Consider the following 11840-nt stretch of genomic DNA (forward strand, 5'->3'; position numbering starts at 1 on the left):
CAAATCAATGAGAGACTGTAGTTCAAAATCTATAAATGAACAATAATTACTCTAGCATAATTATTCTAGTTATTCATATAAACACATTAAATTTATTTTTATTTGACCTCAACACTTCTCCTTTATAACGTAGGAAAAAAAAATCAAAAGGGTAAAACATTGAATTAGAACCTAGAGGTGAAGTCAAGCCGTTTGTAAGGTACTCAAGAACAAATCACTACAAGCTCAAACCAAGCCAAGTTTAAATAAACTCAGCCCGAATACATATAAATAAATTAATAACATTTATTGATCTCAATTAGGCTTTCGAATGTAAACCAAAATATTTCTTTTAATATAACATTTATTCAACATATTAGTTAATTATATTTATAAAATAATTATCATTATACATATATTATAAACACAACGTAATGTATAGTGTTTCATTATATAGTTTTTTAAATACTTTTATTATTTTACTATTATAACAATAACTATTTTCTTACTTTTTAAATTAAATACATTTTCATATTTTTCTTAATTATATATATAAAATTATGATAAAAGTAACTATCATGTATGTGTATATATTATGTTACATATAAAACTATAATTATTTAATCCATAAATATATAATAAAAGTATAGAAATAAATTAATAAATAATAAACAAGCCACAATCGAGCTTTGAAAACAAACGATCATGAGCCAACCTCGAGCTTTATTAATAGAGCTCGAAACGAGCCGAGCTCGATCCTGAGCTCTCGTAAGTTGAAACAAACATAACTCAAGGTTAAACGAGCTCGGAGGACGTCATTAACATGGGATCAATGGAACTGTTTTGATGCTGTAAGTTTGGGGGTATAATGTAATCTGGTGGGGTAAGGAGGAATAATTCTCCTAACGTAATTTCGATTCACTTTTCGGATTGTAAATAACTGGTGGCCGAGGTTAACAATTGTTAGTCCGTCATGGTAACTAATAAAACGCTTTTGTTGGCCGTTCAAAAAAAAAAAAAAAAAGACGAGCTCGGGCTTTACCCATTTACACCCCTACATGGAATCACCTCATGTCCAATGAAAGGTCACTTTGGTGAAAGAAAAGTGCAATTTAACACTAGCTTGAAAATCTCAAACCCTCCAAAGATGCCTATAGTAACTTACTTCACCGAATCGGTTGAGTGTGACATTCATCCCACCCTCTTTTAACCAACACAACCGTTCTTCCAGCTAACATTCAAGAAATACGGTCCAAAGTTAAACAAGACAAAAGGGATCACATGAGCCCAAGTTAACCATTCCTTACAGCCTAAATAACATCAACTGAACATACAACAAGTCCTAACAGGTCAATCAAGTTAAATCTTACAGATAATCTAAACTTCTGACATCGATCATGACATGCAGCCGTTTAAAACCCATCTTTTCTAAGCATATCTGGCCGCTTTTAGAAAGTTATCAAACGGGCTGGCAGGAGGTAGCCTCATACTGTTCATTCCTGCACGAACAAACTCATCTTCACCGAGAATCTATATAAGAACAAGTCAAATGATGAGTAGCAGTTGAAACGTGCAAAATAAATTTAAGATCAAGAAACAGTTTTATAAAGACTCACCTTCATGACATTTGAATTCGGGCTACAGCGCATATCGGCTGGCTTTGTATCACCATTTGCATGCAAAAGCCAAGTAGAGAGTTTTTTTCTTGAATCGGTGCCGAGGGCTTCGCACTGGCCAGCCATGGCACTGAACGGAAGGGGAGATGTGGAGACAGATGCTCCAGCCACTTGACCAGCCGCTTCTAGTGCCTACGAGTCAAAGTTGCACCCCCGTTAGAATTAGAAATATGGACATCCCACAATAAGGCCAAACCAAAGCAAGCCGGCTGGTTTGAGACCCAACCGCTTCGGTTCACGCGGTTCAAAACCATTAAACAGCCGAACCGCTAAAATGAGCCAGTCCGGCCGACCCACCCAACCAGCCAAAACCGGACCATTAACACCCCTAATTTTCATCAAGTAGGTAAACCTTTCTGTATGATGAAAATTGTAATTTTTATGACACCAGTTCAAACAAAATGTGAAATATTGTCAACAAAAAAAAAGCTAAAAACACATCATTTAGTAATGACAAATAAATAGACATCATGTACCAAATCAACATCATAATAATGGGCAAAAAATTAATAATAATGCAATGCTAGTTAGGACTCTCAAAATGCATTTTTTTGCAAGATTATAGACAATATATGTTATAAAACTTGCTTTGACGCTAATCAAGTAACCGTTAGATGTCAATAATGTATATGTGCCCAATAATCAATGTCACAGGGCAATATGGTAATTTCAACTTTCAAAGATTTCTAAAAACAGAAACTTCTGCAACTTTTATGGGATGGATGGAGTAATAACATATGTTTTGGTTTAGACTTTAGAGATAACGAAGAAAGACAATTACTGATTCAAGAAGTTGTCGGATGCTAATAACATGAGACATAGAGCTTTGTGTAGGAGATTTCGATATGAAGCGAGAGAGATCCGAAACGGATGATTCACTGACCGCATCATCCTCAACTAATGAACTTGTCGGAAAATCCTGCAGACAACATCAGAACCTTAAAATCATCAGCAAATATAAAAAGCCCGAAACCAAACAAGACAATTTAAACATAAAACAACAAATTGCACGAGGATTGTTAACGGGTTACCGTGTCGAAAGAGAGGGATTCTTTTGAATGAGCAACTCTATGAGACTGCTCCAAATGAAGCATTGATTCAGGACCAAACATTGCATCATCAGGCATGAAAGTTTCCAACAACTGAATTCGCAGTTCTGCTGTCTCCATCTTATAAACGTAAACAGACAAAAACGTAAAATTATCAAATAAGAAAAACCGTAAAGTCCATCGAAATAATTAAAGTTGGATAAACGGTGAAAAGGGTTCCGGCTAAAACAAGTCTTTTTTTTAGTTTTAGTCAAACGGGAAGCTTCAGGTTTGGTTGACCCACAACAAACACTTTCTTCTCCATTTTTACGAAGAAGTTAATTTATATAGAAATCTAAAGAGTAAAGTACATGGATGGTCTCCCTATGGTTTATCAAGATTTTGGATTCGGACCCTAGCTTTTCAAAAGTACACAGATGGTCCCTGTGATTTGCACTTTGTAAAGCATTTAGTCCCAAGTTTTTTTTTTTCAAAAGTACATGGATGGTCCCTGTGGTTTGCACTTTGTAACGCATTTAGTCCCAACTTGGACATGCTAAACCGTTAGATTTGTTGGCTGGAGACTAAATGCGTTACAAAGTGCAAACCATAGGGACCATTTGTGTACTTTTAGAAAGCTAGAGACCAAATCTAGAATTTTGGGAAACCACGGGGACCATCCGTGTACTTTACTTAAATCTAAATCTTCAATTAAAATGATTTTAAAAAGTTGTATGAGTTACAACTAGAGTTAAAACAAATTTCAAACATTTGGCCGTTTTTGATTCGTTCCCCTTTCAGCTAATCGTATCGAGCCGAAATCAACCTAATCATATATGATAAACAAATATATAAATCATGATCCCCTGGAAACAATACCTGTGTCATATTAGATAATTTTTGGACTAAAATATCAACAATGGTCGCGTAAGACCTGGACATCTTGCGTTGCAACTCAACAAGCAAAGCAGCAGCCGTTTTATTATCACGATCAGAAGAATATTCTTTTACATCTGCCTCAGGCTTTACAAAAACTTGAAAGTCATCACTGATACCCAAGTAATTATCTACCTGAAATGAAACAGTTATCGAGGAAACTTACAATCAAATGTTCAAAAGCGCCGATTTTTCTATAAACGCACATTGGTTAAAGTGCAAACTTACATCTGATTTAAGCAGTGGCTTGAGTACGTCAGCGATATCAGAAATTTGATACATCTTGGCTGCAAACATCAGCATTGAGGTTGATAACGTAAGAAGTGATCTTTGGTGTGCTGGACATAATGTTCCTGGCCAATAAGAAAAAACAAGTTAATTACATGAACTTTTTCCAAATTCCGATAAGAAAAATTCTCCAAATTTATATGCAGTTTCACATACCATTAATATGATCCAATGATGTCTTCAAAAGTGATAGAGGAAGTTGAAAGATGCGAACGACAAGATTGTCATTGGGATTCTGCAACAATATGTCAAAAGAATGAAGATTTAGCGTGTGAAATCAAATTTACATGTCAACAGAATAATGAGATATGATACCCTTGGTTTTAAAATGCACGCATCAGGAGCACATAAAATGCGGTAAAATATCGGATATCGGTCAAGGACCGATATTTGAGATATAGGTTATCTCGGTGAGATATCGGTGGGATATCGGTAATTTTAATATAATGCAAAATTTACATGTATAGCAATTTAACAATAATAATTCAGTGATATATCGGTTATATCGGTCAAATATCGGTGATATATCGGTTATATCGGTCAAATATCGGTGAGATATTGGTTATATCGGTCAAGTATCGGTCAATATCGCCGATAATATCGGTACCGATATTTGACACCGATATTTTACTAGGGGACCGATATAACCGATATTAACTGCATAGGATGAGATCGCATAGCGTGATGCGATACCATGATGCACGCATCACATGATGTGATCTGATGTGGCGCCTTATACAGTTGACCAGTAATTGAACAAGTTAGACTATCGATTGACCAAATCTGACTATAGATGATGAGAGTATCTTATAATTCATTTCTCTTCTCAAAATCACTCTTATTAGATTTTTTACACGTGTAAATATAACAAATTTACACATGTGTGAATGACAAACTCACACGTGTAAATTTTCTTTATTTACGAATTCACGTAAATTCAAACGTGTAAATTAAATTTCTAATATTGTAAAAGAAATTCTGATAAGTGTATAAAAGAATTTGAATTAAAATGGTTTTTGACCAAGCACTCGTGGTTTTTTCATTCGTTCTCACGGTTCTCACAATATTTAGCGTTCTCACTTAGACCTTCCCCTAAAACACCTAAAAAATCTAAAATCACACAATTTTTTTTTAATATTTTTTATAAAAAAGTTTTGTGTTTTTTTTTAGTTTTTTAGGTTTTTGGGGGGTTTAGCTTTATGGTTTACTTTTTAGCATTTAGTTTTTTTTTTTTTTTTTTTTTTTTTTTTTTTTTTTGGGGGGGGGGGGGGGGGTTTAGGGTTTTTTAGGTTTTGGGTGGTGGTGTAGTGGGTTTATTTCGTTGTGTTCACATTGATTCTCGCAATAAAAGTGGTTCTCGCATGAACCCTACCCTATATATCATCTTACTCAGAAAATCCCACCAATAGCAAAGCTAAGGTAGGGTCTAAAGGAGGGTAAGATGTAGACAACCTTACCCTATATATATATATATAAATAAATGGGTTAAACGGGTCAACCCGCCAACCCGTTTAGCTAAATGGGTTCGCGGGTTCAACTTGAAACTGAGTAGAAGCAAATTTTGTGTTAGGCTCGTGTCGGAAATTCACAACCCTGTATGAAGCAAACAGTATATGTCTGTTATCTTACTCTGAGCCGCAAAGAAATGAGTGTTAAGCAGAAGGAATAAGCTAGAGCTTCAATGTTTTGAAGAGTGTTATCAGGAAGATTGGCTTGTATCCAGAAAGCAGACAGTAATTGAGTTATTTGATCCTCACTAAACTTCATAACAGAAGATTCCTGTAACGATGAATAAAAAAGATATCAAATTTTGTCCCGAACCCGTATTCACCCATTACATAACCCACCCGCTTTGCCACCTCAGCTAATATGTAGAAGATTCAAGGTGCTTACCGCATTAGACAATGCTATTTCTCCAGCAGTAATGGAACTTATTTTCTGAAAGTTCGGGGATTTCTTGTGGCCCCACACATTTTTCCTTTCTGCATCGGCGTTTTCCTTTTCCACTTGAATCGAAACTTCACTTTTTTCGACTCCTGATCCATCTTTTTCTCTCTGAAGCTTATTGAGTAAAGACGTAACCATTGCAAACACCGATGCACTATCGGAACTCCATCTCCTTGTATGGTTAGAAACATCGCGTCTCAAGTGGTTAGAATTTGGGATCAGAAGAACAGAAAATATTTGATGTCCACTCAAACGTATTTCAACGTCAGGATGCAACATTAATTTTATAAGTTGAAGAAGAAGAACCTCTGGAAACACCTGGTACATGAAAGACATACAAAAAATAATAAATTTGTCTACTGAAAATTAAATTGTTGGATGTCATATAGACAATTAAATTATTGGATATATTACCTGTTGTGCATTTGTGGAAACCGAAGCAACGACAATCATGTGGGCAAGAATAATCATCGATCCAGTGGTTGCACGGGCAACGATACTACTAGGAGGCAGATTCTCAAGTGTCGTTGACATTACATCAAACAGTGGACGCGAATCAGCGATCTAGCAAAGATATCATGAAAACCAAAATCAGAACTTCATACGTAAACTCGTAAAGAAAGTAATACAACCTGAGTGAACTTTTCGAAAATAAACATACCCCTTTGGCTATTTCAAGTAAGCAATCTTCTATCGAAGATTGGAGCAACGTATTCAATAACTCGTGTTCACGAACTGATTCAACAGTTGCTTGAAGGCTTTTCCTCAAATGCCTGCAGAGATCGCTGACGTATCCAATATCTTTGAGTGCAATTTCGGACCTAACTTGCTGAGCCAAAGCCGTAGTGGTCTGTATGACAAATGACTTCAGTTCGGGATCATGCACGACGTTTTTGTGGTCCAGATGGTGAACAACCGAAGCCAATATCAACTGCTTGTTCTCTGAGACATGAACAATCATACGCAATTCAAGAAACATAAAAGTAAAAAAATTCGAGGTAGAGTAAAGCTGGGTTTTAAAAAGCGCGCCCTAGGCGCGCCTAGGCGCAACAAGGCGCAGGTCTTGGGGCTTTTCGCCTTCTCGCCTTGTGTTTTTACAGGAAGCGCCAAAAAAGCGCAATTTTTGATGTTTTTTTGTGGGATTTTTGGCCTGAGGCGCGCGCCTCATGTACCCTAAGCATTTTACTGCATAAAAATGTTGTACCTTGGGTTTTTTGACTTGTACATGTAATTAAAATGGTATAAAAGCCTTACTTATAGCTATATTTTGGTTAAAGGAAGCTAAAAACCTATGGGATATGTATGGGATATATAAAAAAAATTATATAAACATCTTGCGCTTTGGGTACGAAAAGCCCACCGCTTTTGCGCTTTGCGCCTCAATTTTAGACCTCGTCGCTTTTGTGCGCCTCTCGCTTTTTAAAACCAAGGAGTAAAGTACACGGATGGTCCCTGTGCCCTGTGGTTTATCAAAATTTTGGATTTGGCCCCTAGATTTCTAAAAGTACATTGACGGCCCCTATGGTTTGCACTTTGTAACGCACTTAGTCCTCAAAAGGTTTTAGCAGGTCCAAGTTAGGGACTAAATACACTACAACATGCAAACCACATGGACCATCCATGTACTTTTGGAAAAAGCCAGGGACTAAATGCATTACAAAGTGCTAACCACAAGGACCATCTGTGTACTTTTGGAAAGCTAGGGACCAAATCCAAAATTTTGGTAAATCATAGGGACCATTCGTATACTTCACTCTTAGAGGTAAATGCAAGCAAGCAAACAAACCAACGTACCGGGGTTCTCTACAAAGTAAGCCATATCAGATAAAACTAGCAAGCCTAACCCATGAGGGGGAACCCATTGTTTGTTAGTATCAAAATAGACAAACATCGGGTCCAGTATTCTACGCATTGTCGTACTTTCCTTAGCAAGTTCTACCATTCTTTGAATGCAAATTTGAGCCCAAATTTTCGGTGTCTCCGCCTCTTCTCTGTATGAATAACAGTTATATAAAATACAATTGATCCAAACATGTTATTGAAGTAAAAGATTTTTATTTTAACCTGGTCAAAAGGGAAGGATCTTTCTTTTCTGTTCGCGGTTTTACAGTCACGTAGCTAGAATCAGTTTCATTCATAGCCCCCTTTCCTTCACATCTAACGACTTCATCCACCCAATTATGATGTGCTTCCCCTCGATCATCGTCTTGGCCGGTGTTTGTATTCGGCTCATAGTTACTCAAAATTACATGTACAATCTGCATTTTCAAAGTTTAAATAGTAAAATGCCAAAATCGTCCCTGAGGTTTGGGCTGATTTGCCTGTTACATCCAATATAATTTTTTTGTAACTGGACACACATTTTAATTTTGTTGCCATTTCCATCCAAATCACAAACCCAGTTAAAATGTATCATTAACTCAGGAACGATTTTGGTAATTTACCCATTTGTTTCTGTTTTTTAATTTTGTTTTACCTTTAAAGAAAAAACAATAAAAATAACTATAGTTATAATATACATACGAATAAACACATTTATATACATACAGCAAAATAAATATACGTAAAAAATAAGAAGTGATTGAAAAGAGATGAACCTCGTCAAAATCAGCAAATATATGTGAGAATTCCGTCATAAACCAAATCTGCAAGTAATGTTAAACAGAGTGTTATTAAAAGCCAAAGAAAAGAATGTCATCGTCGTGATTTAAGAAATTTAGGTTGTGAGAATATCACATCTAAATCGCATTTGATAACAACATACCATGGCTGAAAGGCATTGCAAACTTGCGGCCCTTAATCGTGTTTTTTCATCGTCTTCTTCAGGTTTACGGGCTAGCATGCAAAGCTTTTGAACAAGATTTTCAAGATTGTATGTGTAAGTTCCATCCACCTATATATAGAGCACCAAGTCAAAAGTAAGAGAACATATGAAAGCCTCGATAAGTTGTCATTCAACGTCTAAAAACAGAAAGTGAAATGAAAATTCACCTGACTATAGATGAATCTAACAAGAGTCTGACATCCAATTATCTGGACCGTATCGCGTTTAGCATCATCCAAAAGTTCAATCGAAACATTCATCAGGTTGACAGCAAAATACGCCCTGAAAAATCATAAAACAAATTACCATCATTTCTACACTTAATTACATTGCATATTATAATAAGTAGGGGTGTAAACAAGCCCAGAGGCTCGAGAGCTACTCGTTATCGGCTCGGTTAGCTTTAACGAGCTCGAGCCTGAAATACAAAGCTCGTTTAGGCTCGCGAGCCTAAACGAGCCCAAACAAAAAAATATTTATTTTTGATATAAAATAATAGAATGATGATAACACTGGCGAGCCGAGCTCGAGCCGATCTTTGGCTCGTTTAAGCGACACTGAAGCAAGCTCGAGTCAAGTTTTTAGCTCGTCTGAGGTTGTTCTTAAAATAGCTCGAGCCGAGTCGAGCCGAGCCCGAGCTTTGGATTTTACTCACGAGCCAAGCTCGAGCTCAAATTAGTAGGCTCGAATCGAGCCGAGCTCGAGCTCAAGCTTCATAAAAACATGACGAGCCGAGCTCGAGCCCAGTCGAGCTCGGGCTTGGCCTGGCTCGTTTACACCCCTAAATTAATAAGTTAATTGGATGAAAACTAGAATAAAAAACTTACATTTGGTCTTTGCACATGCAAATCAGCTTACTATACACCTCTGTAATAACAGTAACCAGATGGATATGATCTAACCGCAACTCTTTGTAGCATCTTTCTTCAAGATACTTTGCAATCTATACATGTAACAGTAACACTAGTTATTTCATGTCATTAATAGGCTTGGTTTTACAAAAGCGCAAGGTGCACCGAGGCAATAGGATACAGAGGCGTACAATCCAGTGCAAAAGCACACCGCTTCTCGTACGCGAGGCACAAGATATTTATATAAGTCTTTTAATATTTCTTAAGTTAAATCTTAGGTATAATTAGCTCAATAAAAAATTAGTACATAGATAGCCTATATGTAGTATTGTACAACCTAAAAAGCTATATGTACAGCATATTGATGCACAAAATCTTCCATGTGCAAGAGACGCGCCTCAGGCTCATTTTTCCTACGCCTCAGGTGTGTCTTTTGTACATCGATCGCCTCGTCAGAAGTTCAAGGACTTGTGCAGTTGCGCCTGAGTGCAGTTTGCACCTAGACGCTCCTTTTTAACACCCAGTTAACAGGTTAATCAAGATGAGACAAAACAAATATAGTCAGTCACTAACTTTCGGGATACGTAGAGGGTTTTTTGCAGCATATTCACAGAGCTTCGCAATTTTTCGTTCATTCGGAGAATCACCCTGCACCCAAGATAAGATAAAAACTTCAGTCTCATGAAAATTAAACAAAATGGCTTCGTACTTTCATATGCAACCAAACAAGTATGCGAATACTAACAGGTGATTTGGGAAAGATTTCTGCAAGTAGCTTCTTGTATCTCTTCACCGGCTGCCGAGACCGCGATCGCAGAGCCGGACAACAGACACACATGTTCACACATGCCGGAAATAACTTCCGTGAAATTACACCCATCTTCCTGCACAATCTACAGATCCATAAAAATTAAACATACATGATAAAATTGTGTAGAAATAAACCCTAGATGTAGAATTAAAAAACTGTAGAAGAAAACAAAGTAGAAATTAGCATCTCAATTTTTAAAAAGTTTATTCTTGTCGTAAACAGAGAAAAGTAAAAGAAATTAAAATACAAATTTGGGAAAATCTAACTAAAACTAGACGAATAATGTAGCTCGAATTCAAAGTAAAGGCAACCCAGAAGCAAAAATTTCACAAAACCCATACACATTTAACTGATTTTTTTGCAAATTCAAGACTTACTGAAGCAACCCAGAAGCACAAATTTCAAAAACCCATACACATTTGAGTGATTTCGTACAAGATCAACGCTTATTGAGGCAACTCATAAGCACAAAATTCAAATAACCCATAAACAGTTAACTGATTCTGTACAAATTCAACGCATAACACGGAACCAAACCCAAACTAAAATAATAAAAACAAAGTATGAGAAAATTACCTTTCAGCAAGAGCAGAAGCAGATTTGTGGGTGTGAAATTGAAGTGAGAATGTAGGGTGAAAATGAAAAATGAGAGGGGTTGGGGTTGGGGCCAGAGAAGGCGTACGTTAGTCACGTGGGAGGACAGGGGGTGTGAGAGTAATGGAAGAGAGAGGGGGAAGCTTTTTGTCAGATTCCTAGGAGACTGGAAAACTCAAATTATGTTGTTTTCTACTTTTTAGTGTTTTTTTTTCTAAAGTTTTTTTCTTGTTGTAGGTTTGAAATTTTGTACAATTAGACAGCTATTTGATTTTTGAATCTTTGGATTTTTCCCTCTTTAGTCTATTGTTTATGCTCCCATGCTACTCCCGTTCATAACTTTCACCACATATTCTTCTATTTGTTTTAAACTAGTTGGTGCCCCATCCGTGTTATGGGGCGATAACCGAATAATGAACGAGTGTTAGTCAGCTCATGACACAGAAAACAATTAAATCGAGTCAACCAATTAAAACAAAACACTTTTATAGTTTTGATAAAAAAAAAAAAACTAAAACAATGGCAGTATTGTAATTTTTAACTGAGGGAAAGTTGTATTTTTTGACTGAGATAGTAAATTACAAGTTTTGTCATTTATGTTTACATCAAATTTCAGACGCTGTCCTTTTTCCCAAAAGTTGACAAGCGGTGTCCTTTACCTTTCAAAATCTTGCACGTTTTATCCTTTAGGCCAAATCCAATTAGAATTTTTGGTTAAATCTGGTCATGTGCCTTGCACATGAGGGCATTGTTGTCATTTCATCTCTTCAGAGACTATTGTGTAAAATACTTATCTTTAGGGACTAGTTTGTAATAAATTGAAAAATAAAAAAATATAATCTCTCTATCTCTCACAAGTAACTCTCTCTCCTCTCTCTCTCTCTCTTTAACATAACCTGCCGACAC

The 11840-nt window shown here is 36.4% G+C and overlaps 1 protein-coding gene across 4 annotated transcripts; it reads right to left on the minus strand.

Annotated features, from left to right (window-relative positions):
• Nucleotides 1–1162: 1162 nt before the first annotated feature.
• On the minus strand, nucleotides 1163–11446 carry LOC110910221 (protein SEMI-ROLLED LEAF 2). Of its 4 annotated transcripts, none has more exons than XM_022154915.2 (20): nucleotides 10917–11446; nucleotides 10275–10422; nucleotides 10103–10177; nucleotides 9506–9621; nucleotides 8846–8960; nucleotides 8619–8747; nucleotides 8452–8499; nucleotides 7919–8112; nucleotides 7649–7845; nucleotides 6516–6796; nucleotides 6269–6418; nucleotides 5801–6172; nucleotides 5537–5686; nucleotides 4064–4142; nucleotides 3848–3972; nucleotides 3563–3754; nucleotides 2687–2824; nucleotides 2437–2574; nucleotides 1596–1787; nucleotides 1163–1509 (listed from the first exon to the last, which is right to left on the minus strand). In XM_022154915.2, exons 2-20 carry the CDS (start codon nucleotides 10407–10409, stop codon nucleotides 1408–1410), a joined length of 2928 nt encoding a protein of 975 aa, XP_022010607.1. In that variant the 5' UTR covers nucleotides 10410–10422; nucleotides 10917–11446; the 3' UTR covers nucleotides 1163–1407. The 4 variants fall into 4 exon arrangements, with proteins under 4 accessions (XP_022010607.1, XP_022010610.1, XP_022010609.1 ...); XM_022154918.2 differs by having other exon boundaries at nucleotides 10275–10413; nucleotides 10917–11258; XM_022154917.2 differs by lacking the exon at nucleotides 10917–11446 and adding an exon at nucleotides 10718–10853.
• Nucleotides 11447–11840: the final 394 nt, after the last annotated feature.

This window comes from Helianthus annuus, chromosome 6 (genome assembly GCF_002127325.2).
Source record: "Helianthus annuus cultivar XRQ/B chromosome 6, HanXRQr2.0-SUNRISE, whole genome shotgun sequence".
NCBI lineage: Eukaryota > Viridiplantae > Streptophyta > Magnoliopsida > Asterales > Asteraceae > Helianthus > Helianthus annuus.

Coding starts and splice junctions, on each gene's coding strand:
- LOC110910221 (XM_022154915.2), bottom strand. CDS start 10,409: ATGGGTGTAATTTCACGGAAGTTATTTCCGGCATGTGTGAACATGTGT. Junction 5,687..5,800: donor AAATAGCATTGTCTAATGCG/GTAAGCACCTTG, acceptor TCATCGTTACAG/GAATCTTCTGTTATGAAGTT. Junction 1,510..1,595: donor CGAATTCAAATGTCATGAAG/GTGAGTCTTTAT, acceptor GTTCTTATATAG/ATTCTCGGTGAAGATGAGTT.